The sequence below is a fragment of the Cottoperca gobio genome, chromosome 1 (assembly GCF_900634415.1).
Source record: "Cottoperca gobio chromosome 1, fCotGob3.1, whole genome shotgun sequence".
NCBI lineage: Eukaryota > Metazoa > Chordata > Actinopteri > Perciformes > Bovichtidae > Cottoperca > Cottoperca gobio.
In genome coordinates, this window is record NC_041355.1 from 388,930 (window position 1) to 402,731 (window position 13,802).

General features: G+C 44.5%; 1 protein-coding gene across 1 annotated transcript; it reads right to left on the bottom strand.

Moving 5' to 3' along the window:
* Window positions 1-8,523: 8,523 nt before the first annotated feature.
* LOC115014827 (E3 ubiquitin-protein ligase TRIM21-like) lies at window positions 8,524-11,511 on the bottom strand. The gene is given in 3 exon segments (XM_029441912.1): window positions 8,524-9,090; window positions 9,092-10,713; window positions 11,334-11,511. Coding segments are annotated over 2 exon segments (1,653 nt in total). The 5' UTR covers window positions 10,712-10,713; window positions 11,334-11,511; the 3' UTR covers window positions 8,524-9,057.
* Window positions 11,512-13,802: the final 2,291 nt, after the last annotated feature.

Genomic DNA, 13,802 nt, shown 5'->3' on the forward strand with positions numbered 1-13,802 from the left:
CCTGTGTTGCTCCTCCTCCTGCAGCTGTTTGTCAGGTGTTGTTTCCTCATGTTTAGACATGACTTTAGTGACGTTACAAGAATGTTTCTGGTTGAACGTGAGGTGTCTATGGAAGCCTATTTCCGCCAGTAAAAAAAATAATAATCTCAATGGAAAGTCATAATTATGAGATAAAAAAGTCTCATAATAACAATAATCTTCTTCACTCTTTCTCTCTGATTGGCTTGTTCCTGCCACACATCCATGGAGGGAGACATGGATGATTCCAAAGACAGCTCCAGAGAGAGAGGTAAGGTGTCATCAAGACTGGAGTACTCCATCTGAGAAATGCTTCCTGTGTGTAACGTCACGATACCACTATCCTCTAAAGCACTGACATGAAGCAATGTTTCATGTTCTGGCAAACTAGACGCATCAGTGGAGTTGACTGTGGTGTAAATGGAAACACTGTCACTGCTTGCATTTTCAGAAATGGTGCTGTTTCCAACAAAAATGACATCTGAAGTATTTATCTCCACATGGTCTGTTGCAGATGTGTCTGCAGAGAAGTGATACATGTCTGCTCCGTCATGTGTCTTTTCACCTTCTTGAGCAGTAGCATCACTATTGTCTTCCACCAGATTGATGTCACAGGCAATGTCTCTCTTCTTGGTTGTAATTTTATCTTTTCATGCAGTTCCCTGACTGTGATATTATCTTCTATTATTCTTTGGAGGAGTTTGATGCTCTCTTTCAGACACATGATCATGTTTGTTTCTTGAGAGCCTTCCTCTAAGTCGCTGAAAAAGCTTTGTCTTGCTGGGTTCTCTTTCCTTCCGTCTGCAGTATCCAAAAACAGCCAGTCGATCACCACAGGATGGCAGATACTCTCTCAGCTGGTCATCTGTCATGAGATGTATGACACTGGAATCAATCTAAAATTAAGAAATATTTCAAGATTTTTTAGGTGAAGTGAAAAAATGACAACAATGAAAAACCTGCATATACAGCACCGGATATTATTTCCAAAGCTCTTCCAAAGTTTAGGGTTTTTTAATCTGTTTGTCTGTAAAAGGTGAAAACGAAGCATTTCCTCTATAAACCGTCTCCTGCTCCATTCGCTGTACGTCTTCCTCAGGCACATGTCGTGACCTTAAATAGTCACATAGCTTATCCATCTTGTGACGGTTCAAACATCCTCTGTACCTCTGTTGAACAAAATAAAAGCTTAAATGTAAACTTAAATAATTTTAATCTAAACAGTTGATTTTTAGAAAATGGTTTATTTATTTGTTTTTATTATATTTATTCAGCATGTAAATTATTGATCTTCTGATCTATAGCCCTCTGATATGACAAATCCAATGCTTTAAAGTGGTTAAGGAGAAATGTTCACTTCTTTTGATTTTAGTGTGACACGGTGTATGACCCTCTCTGGGAACCATCACCTTACTGTGGTGGAGAGGTTTGTGTGTCCCTATGAACCTGAGAGCTGTGATGTCTGGAGCCTAGTGCTCCTGGTAGGGTCTCCCAAAGCAAATTGGTCTCAGGCGAGGGGCCAGACTAAGAATGGTTCAAAACGACGTCATGAAAGAAAGGGAAAGGAAAGGAGAGACCCTGCTCGGAGGAAGCCCGGGGCCCCCGTCTGGAGCCAGGCCCAGAGGGAGGGCTCGACAGTGAGCGCCTGGTGGCCGGGTTTGCCATGGAGCCCGGTTCGGGCACAGCCCGAAGAAGCTACGTGGTGCCTCCCATCCATCCATCCTGTTGGCCCACCACTCATGGGAAAAACCGCTGGGGTCGGGTGCGCTGTCACACGGATGGCAGTGATGGTCAGGGACCTCGAAGGACCAGACCCGGGGGGCAGAAGCTGGCTCTGGGGATGTGGAACGTCACCTCTCTGTGGGGGAAGGAGCCGGAACTAGTGCGGGAGGTGGAGCGCTACCAGTTGGATCTGGTGGGGCTTACCTCTACGCACAGTCTTGGCTCTGGAACCGTACTCCTGGATAGGGGTTGGACTTTATTCTTCTCCAGAGTTGCCCAAGGTGTGAGGCGTCGGGCCGGGGTGGGGATACTCACTAGCCCCCTGCTGAGCGCCGCTACGTTGGAGTTTACCCTGGTGGACGAGAGGGTCGCCTCCCTACGCCTTCGGGTTATGGGGGGGAAAACTCTGACTGTTGTTTGTGCCTATGCCCCAAACCGCAGTTCGGAGTATTCGGCCTTCTTGGAGACCCTGAATGGACCCCTGCAGGGGTCTCCAGTAGGGGACTCCGTAGTCTTGCTGGGAGACTTCAACGCACAAGTGGGAAATGGTGGAGACACCTGGAGAGGCGTGATTGGGAGGAAGGGCCTCCCTAATCTAAACCCGAACTGTCGTTTATTGTTGGACTTTTGTGCTAGTTATGGAATGGCCATAACAAACACCATGTTCGAACATAAGGATGCTCATACGTGTACGTGGTACCAGAGCACCCTAGGCCAACGGTCAATGATCGAATTTGTAATCGTATCATCTGATCTGAGGCCGCATGAAGAGAGGGGCGGAGCTGTCGACTGATCACCATCTGGTGGTGAGTTGGATCAAGGGGTGGGGGAAGACTCTGGACAGACCTGGTAAACCCAAACGGGTAGTGCGGGTGAGCTGGGAACGTCTGGAGGAAGCCCCTGTCCTGGGTATCTTCAACTCACACCTCCGGCGGAACTTTTCAGTACAGCCGTCCGACTGAAGAAGGAGTCCTTCTGGGTTATGTTATCCAGGAGGACTCCGGAAACAGTTGCAGGGTACCGAAGGACTAGAAGGGCGGCAGTCTCTGCCATGTCAGAGGCAAAGCAGCGAGTGTGGGAGAAGTTCGGAGAAGCTATGGAGAAGGACTTTCGGTTGGCACCAAGGTGCTTCTGGAAAACCATCCGGCACCTCAGGAGGGGGAAGCGAGGAACCATCCAAGCTGTGTACAGCAAGGGTGGGACCCTGCTGACTTTGACTGAGAAGGTTATCGGCCGGTGGAAGGAGCACTTTGAGGAACTCCTGAATCCGACTAACACGCCCTCTATGGTAGAGGCAGAGCTGGAAGCTAATGGGGGATCAATTTCCCTGATGGAAGTCACTTAGGTAGTCAAACAACTCCACAGTGGCAAAGCCGCAGGGGTTGATGAGATCCGTCCAGAAATGCTGAAGGCTTTGGGTGTTGAGGGGCTGTCTTGGTGGACACGCCTCGTCAACATTGCGTGGAAGTCTGGGACAGTGCCTAGGGGTTGGCAGACCGGGGTGGTGGTTCCCCTATTTAAAAAGGGGGACCAGAGAGTGTGTGCCAACTACAGGGGTATCACACTTCTCAGCCTCCCTGGTAAAGTCTACTCCAAGGTACTGGAAAGGAGGGTTCGGCCGGTAGTCGAACCTCTGATTGAAGTGGAACAATGCGGATTCCGTCCTGATCGTGGAACAACGGACCAACTCTTCACTCTCGCAAGGATCCTGGAGGGGGCCTGGGAGTACGCCCATCCGGTCTACATGTGTTTTGTGGATCTGGAGAAGGCATATGACCGGGTCCCCCGGGTGATACTGTGAGAGGTGCTGCGGAAGTATGGGGTGAGGGGGTCACTCCAGAGGGCCATCCAATCCCTGTACGCCCAAAGCGAGAGTTGTGTCCGGATACTCGGCAGTAAGTCGGACTCGTTCCCAGTGAATGTTGGCCTCCGCCAGGGCTGCGCTTTATCACCAATCCTGTTCGTGATTTTCATGGATAGGATATCGAGGCGTAGTCGTGGAGGAGAGGGGTTGCAGTTCGGTGACCTGAAGATCTCATCGCTGCTCTTTGCAGATGATGTGGTCCTTATGGCATCATCGGTCTGTGACCTTCAACAGTCACTGGATCGGTTCGCAGCCGAGTGTGAAGCGGTTGGGATGAGGATCAGCACCTCAAAATCTGAGGCCATGGCTCTCAGCAGGAAACCGGTGGATTGCCTACTCCGGGTAGGGAATGAGCCTTTACCCCAAGTGAAGGAGTTCAAGTACCTCGGGGTCTTGTTCTTGAGTGAGGGGACGATGGAGCGAGAGATTGGCCGGAGAATCAGAGCAGCGGGGGCGGTACTACAGTCACTTTAGCTCTCAATCTACCGGTCGATCTTCGTTCCTACCCTCACCTATGGTCATGAAGGCTGGGTCATGACCAAAAGAACGAGATCACGGGTACAAGCGGCCGAAATGGGTTTTCTCAGACGGGTGGCTGGCATCTCCCTTAAAGATAGGGTGAGAAGTTCAGCCATCCGTGAGAGACTCGGAGTAGAACAGCTGCAGTTGAGGTGGTTCGGGCATCTAGTAAGGATGCCACCTGGGCGCCTCCCTAGGGAGGTGTTCCAGGCACGTCCAGCTGGGAGGAGACCCCGGGGAAGACCCAGGACTCGGTGGAGACATTATATCTCCTCACTGGCCTGGGAACGCCTCAGGATCACCCAGTCGGAGCTGGAGGATGTGGCCCGGAGAAGGGAAGATTGGGTTTCCTTACTGGAGCTGCTGCCCCCACGACCCGATTCCGGATAAGCGGTGGACGATGGATAGACGGTGTATGACATCACTTAATGAAAATACACCTGCAGTGACTGTAGTTTATTATTCAATGTTTGCCTTTATGTTTATACATATAGCCTAATACAGTGGTTCCCAAACCTTTTCTGCTGGGCCCCCCTTTTGTAAATAAAAATATTTTCGAGCCCCCCCTGGGAGCCCTGTCACAAACGTGTCCATGTTATGCTAGCAGGGCGGCCCCCACTTTGGGAACCACTGGGTTAATATAACTCGTATATTGCACACTCCTGCCCGCATTATAAACAGCCTCACTCAGTTCTAGATTTGCACGGTTGCCGAGATATCCATGCACAATGAATGATATCCATGCACAATGAATGATATCCATGCACAATGAATGATATCCATGCACAATGAATGATATCCATGCTAACTGTACCACCTCAAGGTTTACGAGGTGATGTCACTGAGAATAATCGCTGATATTAGCACTTTCAATAGAATACAAACTGAAAAGCGACAATGGACGACAGTGCTCATGTACAATATCTGCATGACTTTTAACCACTACCTTACACGTAGGCTACAATAATTAGAGGTGTATTGTAGCTGAGATAACACTTGCCGACTCTTAATTTAAGAGCTACGCTGATACAGCGGCCTCTGAGTAACATGAAGCAACTCACCAGCAGTCGACCTACCTACACTGTTATCATTAGTGTTGTGGAAGTTTTCCTGCTTTACTCTGGAGAGATGTATATAAAATCAAATAAATGGTGATAGAGACAGAGTTGTCTTTGTGCATTTATTTGTGGCCACAAAATGGCACCAGTTTCACAGAATACAGCTTAGTCTATGAAAGGGCACAGGTTGGAAGAAGACACATAGGCATTTTATACAATTTGGTTTGGAGACGAGGTGATGAAAAAACACAGGGGGCCGGGCCAAACTGCTCTTTGATGCTTGTAAGGTAATAGTTATGTAAACAGAGTATTGGGTGATACACTCAATATTCTGTCTCAGTATGTTAAACAGTTTGATCAGGATTTGGGTGTGTCCTGTCTTTTGTTTTGATCAGGATTTGAAACATTTGGGTGTGTCCTGTCTTTTGTTAGTTCAGTATCAGTCTAATCAGGATGCGTCTGTCTTGTATTAACATGACCGGCACTCCTATGTTAGCATCAAATGGCAGTTGGCTTGTTTAACATAGGAAACTTATATAATTAAAACAGTAGACATTTAAATTGCTATTACATTAGTGATGTGAACCACAACACTAGATGCATATTATAGTCTATAACAGGTATGTTCGGAGCTTCATGAACTGCATTGTTGTACAAACTGTAGTTTAGCTTCAAAGACAGCTGAATAACGTTACAATTAGGCTGTATGTACTATCTAACGTTTACAAAAGTCACCTGTAATAGTTACCTTATTTAGCACTGCATGTCGTTTGCATGGTGGGGGCAGCGAGGTGATGAAGGGACCTCTGAAGACAGCGCCACTGTAACGCATGCACACTTCTTATCTTATAATTATGACTTAGTATATCATTATTTCAACTTTCATAGATGTCGGTGGTTCTTTCCCAAACTTATTGTTGAATAAATTGTTGAGGGGTAGAACTGAGCTGTGTGGGAACTCTGTGAGAAGTGGAAGAGTAAGAACACTCTGTAATATTAGCAGCCCTAACAATGTACTGGATTATTGTAAAAAGGCACATAGATGGAATCAGGGATGTCATGAGAACCGAGACTTTGGAACCAAGTCGATGCCACAATTCTAAAAACGCGACAGTGCTAGTTTTTCTAGACTACTGCAAGTACTGGCGCAGGACTCGAGGTTAACAACATCCTGAGTTTGATAGAAAATGTGTTGGTGTCGAACAGAGATCTTCTCCGGTACGTCTTCGAGATGAAAGGTATTTTTTAAAATGCTTGTATGTTTAACTGTCGTTTAGCAGGTGACAAACTGAACCGAGTGCTAACGCGTTAAAATCCAGAAGTAGAGAAACGCAGTAAACTCACTATCACCCTGTTTCCCTGATAATGTTTCAATGTAAACAACAAATCAGTGTTGAAATCTATGGTTGGAATCTGCTGGAGGAAAACTAGTGTTGGCTGTTAGCAGCCGGTGGGCTACAAATACGGAGCTAACGGAGAATGCATTGAGTTACATTATGATACGTTTAAGTTCTATTCATTAAGAATTAGTAATGGCCGAAGCTAAAATCTATTATGACGTGTTCAAATGTAATCTTGTAAGTGAGAAACTTAAATAAATACAGAGATGTTTTCATAGCAATATAAAATAGATATAACAGAGAGAATTTTAACCTGTTTAATAACTTTCTAATACAAACTAAGTGTTTATTGTTTTTTCAACGTTGTATCGAGAATCATGGACTTTAACCAGTAATTGGTATCAACTCCAAATGTCTGGTATTGTGACATCTCCAGATAAAAGGAAATCCAAAAACTGCATTTTTAAAATGAATATTACAAAATATGAACGGTTATTATATCAGCCAAAAGATCAGCTCAGATTTTTACCTGTAACAGAAACATTTTAACATATTTATCCGTTTTTCTTCAGGACAAGTTCAAGACATAAAGTCTGGTCATTGTTGGACTATTTAATGGACCAACATTTAGAAACACAGTGACCTCTTCACACTCTGTTGATAATGTTAGTTCATTATTGTTTTTAAGTTTAAATACTTGCATATCTTTCTTTGAACTTTTAAAGGAATAGTTAAATGCACGACTAACAAACATCTTGTTTTGCAGGGAGTTGTTGTTGTTGTATTTCTGAATCAGCTGTGGTTTTTAATTTCATAAAATGCTGATAACTTGGTATTTCTTTGTTTCTGTCGCAGGGAGAAGAAAGCAGAAGGTAGCCAAAGATAGGGCGGGCATGGCAAAGGTGAGCACAAACACTTCCTGATATCACCCGTCAATCATTTCAGAACCAATCAGTGTGCTTTATGGTAAGGGCGGGGGGGGGGGGGGGGGGTGATTACCATCAAGGTGTCCTTTAGGGAATTAGTTTTTTATTCCTGGTTTATCGATGACAGTAGTTTGTTTTTTTACTTAAATTACCCGTTTTGGGGTATTTAGAGTTTCTTGATCATAACGGCCTGAGAAACACGAGAGCCCGCCCCCCCCCCCCCTTCCACCATCATTAGTTACGTACTGATTAACTGGACGGGGGGTTAACATGAATCCGCTCCTTCCTTCAGGGTGGTGTCGCACACACCCCAGGTGTACTGTCTGACAGGTCTGTTCATTATATCAGTCGTAGAAAGTTACGCTCTGCAAAGTATTTATTGTTTTCAGTTATCAGTCGTCTTTCTGTTCAGTCTCGACTCGGAAACACTTTTTAAAAAGTGAAGAAATGTTTTGTTCTTTTTAAAGTGGACGACCCTCTTTAGGAAAGTACAATAAAACATGTGAACAAACGATGAAGTTGTTTTGTGAGTTTCATTGTGTTTTAAATAAAGTGCATCTGTTTAAAGTGAAGCGGCAGCAGGAGGTTAGCCTAGCTTAGCATAAAGACTGGAAGCAGGGGGAAACTGCTAGCTGTGTGTGAAGTTCATAAACACACCTAAAGCTCACTTATTAACACACTGTGTAGTTTTAGTGTACACACACAGAAATGTAAACACTACACTTTGTGTGTCTGTTGGCTTCAAGTGAATGTTTGAATGTTTGGCTGAAGATGAATCTAATGTCTTTGATCTCATTTAATTTATAAAGTAACTAAGTACATCGACTCAAGTGCAATTCATTGACTGCTTTAAATACTTTCCAAATTAAAAGACCAAATAATAACTTGTATAATTAGCTCCAACTATTAATATAATACTGCAGCATTAATGTCGAGTACTTTCACTTATAGTATTTGTTGCTACGTTTGAGCTTTACTTGTAACAAAGTGTTTTTACTGTGATATTGCTGCTTTTATTGAAGTAAAGAATGTGAGTACTTGATTTGCATTTAGACACTGAAGATTTACACGTTTTGTAAAATTCTGGCACAAAATTAAAGAATTTCTTTATTCATTTAACACAATAACAGGAACACTGAACAATATAATCCAATGAAACCTTATGCCTTACTCTTAATAGAAGCCTTATGACATTGAAATATTCAGCAATATGTTTCTGTGGATGCACATCAAAAAGAAGAATTAAACGATAAACTTTGATTTTGAGTAATTTTGCTAAAATGCTGCAAACTGCAACTTGACATATTTGTGGTTATTATAAACAGTGATTCCTTATGGAAGTGAAAATAATCTTTATCAGAGGTTTACATTGATATTCTGCACGTAACGTGTGTCATGATGCAGGGTTGAAAAGATCAATGCATCAATTTATAGTGTCGACAATGTAAAGGATGCACATAATAAAATAAATCTTAACAATGAAATGTAACTTAATCAACACAGTAAACGGATTCTGTAGAACATAAGATGTAAACTACAGTGTTACCTCTAAATATCTACGTTTATTCCCTTGAATAGAATTAAATCAATACATGAAATAACGTAAGTGATTAGTCGACTCTGACAGAAGAGATGATTAAAGGATGCAGAGTTTGTACCACCATCATTCAGACCAGGACTGAAGAATGGGAAGAGTTTCTCAGTGAAGGAGCAGCCAGTAAAGGAGTAGATGAGAGCTGCAGCATCTACGTCATAAAAGGAGACCAGACCCTCCTGATAATCCACAAACACCCCCACCTTCTGAGGCCGAGACTTCAGAGAGAGACGGAGTGAAGAGTCCTCAAGAGCTTTGTACTCATTTCTATCTCTCAACCATATAGTCCAGTAACCAAACTGAGGGCTCAGTGAGACCCTTCCCTTCCTGTTGATCGACTCTCTGGTCACTCCTAAGATCCATTGACTCTTCCCTTTAACTTGAACCTCAAAGTAAAATCTACCAGAAGAGAAACTCTGCTTTCCTAAAACACAAGCACAGTCAGAAAACCTCTTTGGGTTGTCTGGGAGATTCTTCTTCACATCACCATGACTCACTTGTTTCTCATCATCAGACAGAATTAAATAAGGATGTGCTGTATCAGCATCAAGAGTCACATCCACTGCATACTTCTGGACCCTCTTCAGCTCAGCTTCACCAAGCAGCTTCTTCATCTCTTGACTAAGTGTCTCCTCCAGCTGAGCCACAGCTCTCACCACAGTCCCCTCATATGATGGTGGGGGGACCCTGACCTTTGTCCAGTCCTTGGTGGGTGGTGGGTGATGGATGTTTAGGGACTGGAAACTCTGGAGAAGATGGAGTTGGTCTTCAGACTGTGAGAGGTGCTCCACCTCAGTCCTTCTCTTCATCAGCTCATAGATTTCCTGTTCCAGCTCTTTGATGAAAGCTTCGGCCTGTTTTTCTGTTGTTTTCTGCTTCTCCTTGATCATGTCGATGAGCTCGTCCAGTCCTCTCTCAACAGACTCCTTAAGAGCAGTGAAGACCTGAACACCTTCTGCCAACTCTCTGTCTGCATCTTTGTTACTGAGGTCGACTGACTGTTTGATCTCCTGGATCTTCAGTCGTCTCTTCTGGATCATCTGCTGAACTTTAACCTCTGTCTTCCCCAGCTCGGCCTTCTTTCCTTCATATTCTTCTTTCAGAGGAACAACATCATGCATCTTGTGGTCTAAAGCAGAGCAGAGCATGCAGACACATGTCTGGTCGGTCTTACAGAACAGCTCCAGAGGTTTATCGTGCTTCGTACACATCCTGTCTTCCAGATTCTCCACAGGGTCGATCAGCTGATGTCTTTTCAGGCCTGACATTGTGAGATGAGGCTCCAGGTGAGTCTCACAGTAGGAGGTCAGACACACCAGACAGGACTTCAGAGCCTTCACTTTGGTTCCAGTGCAGACGTCACAGGGAACTTCTCCTGGTTTAGCAACTTGTTTCTCTGACCTGCTGCTGCTGCTGGTTTTCTGTTGCTCTGACTCTCTGAACTGAACAACCATCTCACAGATGAAAGTGTTGACATGGAGCTCAGGTCTTGTGCTGAAAGCCTTTTTACACATCGGACACAGGTACTGGTAATTAGTATTCCAGTGTGCATTGATGCAGTTTTTGCAGAAGTTGTGTCCACATGATGTGGTGACTGGATCAGTGAACACATCCAGACAGATGGAGCACAGGAACTGGTCTTCAGATTGCAGATAGTTTGCAGCAGCCATATCTGCACATGTAGTGTGGAAGAAAAAAATACTTTATTCAAAAACAGTTTTAATTATTTGATTAAGAAGAAAGAAGTCTGATTGCTGTTATTTTTTAATATCACCTTTATGCAACGTATTTTTGAATCATATGCTTTGTTTTAACTTGCACCACGCCGAGCTGTGAGAAACTGCGAGCATTAACTCGTGCTGCCTTAACTTAACATCCTGTTGTGTAAACCAATTGTTATTAGAGAATATCACTGCTAACAAAGCTCTGCTTACTTGATGATAAACACTTTTAATGTCTCTGCGGCTGCTTCATCTTAAAAGCCTCCGGCTGGTTCTCTTATGGAAAGCTTTTAATGTGAAACAGCTACAGGAAACAGGAAGCAGTATGTAGGAAGTGATCAGTGTCAGTAAGAATGTCAGGAAAGCAGAAGTGACACAGTAACAATTTACTAAAGTCCTGAGAAGTGACAGAGAGATTGTTTAAAGCTATTAAAGTAGGATACTGTATCGTGGCTCTCTGGACAAACATTAGTTATATAATTATATAACTTCCCGAGTTTAAAGTGAAAGAGTAGAGCTGAAGTTGTGAATCCTGCTTGTTGAAAGTGTAAATATGATCAGCTGTACTCACCAGTGTTTGGCAGAGACTCTGCTGTGTTGTTGACAAAGATCTGATGAATTCAGTTTGTTTTAGAGAGAAACTGAGACTTGTCTCGACTGCAGCGTGGCTCCACTCTGACAAACTTTACTTTCACTTCTGCAGTGTGACGTGAAGCTCTCCTTCCTCCTGTGTTGCTCCTCCTCCTGCAGCTGTTTGTTAGCTTTTGTCTTCTTCATGTTTAAACATGACTTTAGTGACGTTACAAGAATGTGTCTGGTTGAACGTGAGGTGTCTATGGAAGCCTATTTCCGCCAGTAAAAAAAATAATAATCTCAATGGAAAGTCATAATTATGAGATAAAAAAGTCTCATAATAACAATAATCTTCTTCACTCTTTCTCTCTGATTGGCTTGTTCCTGCCACACATCCATGGAGGGAGACATGGATGATTCCAAAGACAGCTCCAGAGAGAGAGGTAAGGTGTCATCAAGACTGGAGTACTCCATCTGAGAGATGCTTCCTGTGTGTAACGTCACAATGCCACTATCCTCTAAAGCACTGACATGAAGCAATGTTTCATGTTCTGGCAAACTAGACGCATCAGTGGAGTTGACTGTGGTGTAAATGGAAACACTGTCACTGCTTGCATTTGCAGAAATGGTGCTGTTTCCAACAAAAATGACATCTGAAGTATTTATCTCCACATGGTCTGTTGCAGATGTGTCTGCAGAGAAGTGATACATGTCTGCTCCGTCATGTGTCTTTTCACCTTCTTGAGCAGTAGCATCACTATTGTCTTCCACCAGATTGATGTCACAGGCAATGTCTCTCTTCTTGGTTGTAATTTTATCTTTTCATGCACTTCCCTGACTGTGATATTATGCTCTATTATTCTTTGGAGGAGTTTGATGCTCTCTTTCAGACACATGATCATGTTTGTTTCTTGAGAGCCTTCCTCTAAGTCGCTGAAAAAGCTTTGTCTTGCTGGGTTCTCTTTCCTTCCGTCTGCAGTATCCAAAAACAGCCAGTCGATCACCACAGGATGGCAGATACTCTCTCAGCTGGTCATCTGTCATGAGATGTATGACACTGGAATCAATCTAAAATTAAGAAGTTTTTCAAGATTTTTTAGGTGAAGTGAAAAAATGACAACAATGAAAAACCTGCATATACAGCACCGGATATTATTTACAAAGCTTTTCCAAAGTTTAGGGTTTTTTAATCTGTTTGTCTGTAAAAGGTGAAAACGAAGCATTTCCTCTATAAACCTTCTCCTGCTCCATTCGCTGTACGTCTTCCTCAGGCACATGTCGTGACCTTAAATAGTCACATAGCTCATCCATCTTGTGACGGTTCAAACATCCTCTGTACCTCTGTTGAACAAAATAAAAGCTTAAATGTAAACTTAAATAATTCTAATCTAAACAGTTGATTTTTAGAAAATGGTTTATTTATTTGTTTTTAATATATTTATTCAGCATGTAAATTATTGATCTTCTGATCTATAGCCCTCTGATATGACAAATCCAATGCTTTAAAGTGGTTAAGGAGAAATGTTCACTTCTTTTGATTTTAGTGTGACACGGTGTATGACCCTCTCTGGGAACCATCACCTTACCGTGGTGGAGAGGTTTGTGTGTCCCTATGAACCTGAGAGCTGTGTTGTCTGGAGCCTAGTGTTCCTTGTAGGGTCTCCCAAGGCAAATTGGTCTCAGGCGAGGGCCAGACTAAGAATGGTTCAAAACGACTTCATGAAAAAAAAGGGAAAGGAAAGGAGAGACCCTGCCCGGAGGAAGCCCGGGGCCCCCGTCTGGAGCCAGGCCCAGAGGGAGGGCCCTGACAGTGAGCGCCTGGTGGCCGGGTTTGCCATGGAGCCCGGTTCGGGCACAGCCCGAAGAAGCTACGTGGTGCCTCCCATCCATCCATCCTGTGGGCCTACCACTCATGGGAAAAACCGCTGGGGTCGGGTGCGCTGTCACATGGGTGGCAGTGATGGTCAGGGACCTCGACGGACCAGACCCGGGCGGCAGAAGCTGGCTCTGGGGATGTGGAACGTCACCTCTCTGTGGGGGAAGGAGCCGGAACTAGTGCGGGAGGTGGAGCGCTACCAGTTGGATCTGGTGGGGCTTACCACTATGCACAGTCTTGGCTCTGGAACCGTACTCCTGGATAGGGGTTGGACTCTATTCTTCTCCGGAGTTGCCCAAGGTGTGAGGCGTCGGGCCGAGGTGGGGATACTCACTAGCCCCCTGCTGAGCGCCGCTACGTTGGAGTTTACCCCGGTGGACGAGAGGGTCGCCTCCCTACGCCTTTGGGTTATGGGGGGGAAAACGCTTGACTGTTGTTTGTGCCTATGCCCCAAACCGCAGTTCGGAGTATTCGGCCTTCTTGGAGACCCTGAATGGAGCCCTGCAGGGTGCTCCAGTAGGGGACTCCGTAGTCTTGCTGGGAGACTTCAACGCACAAGTGGGAAACGGTGGAGACACCTGGAGAGGCGTG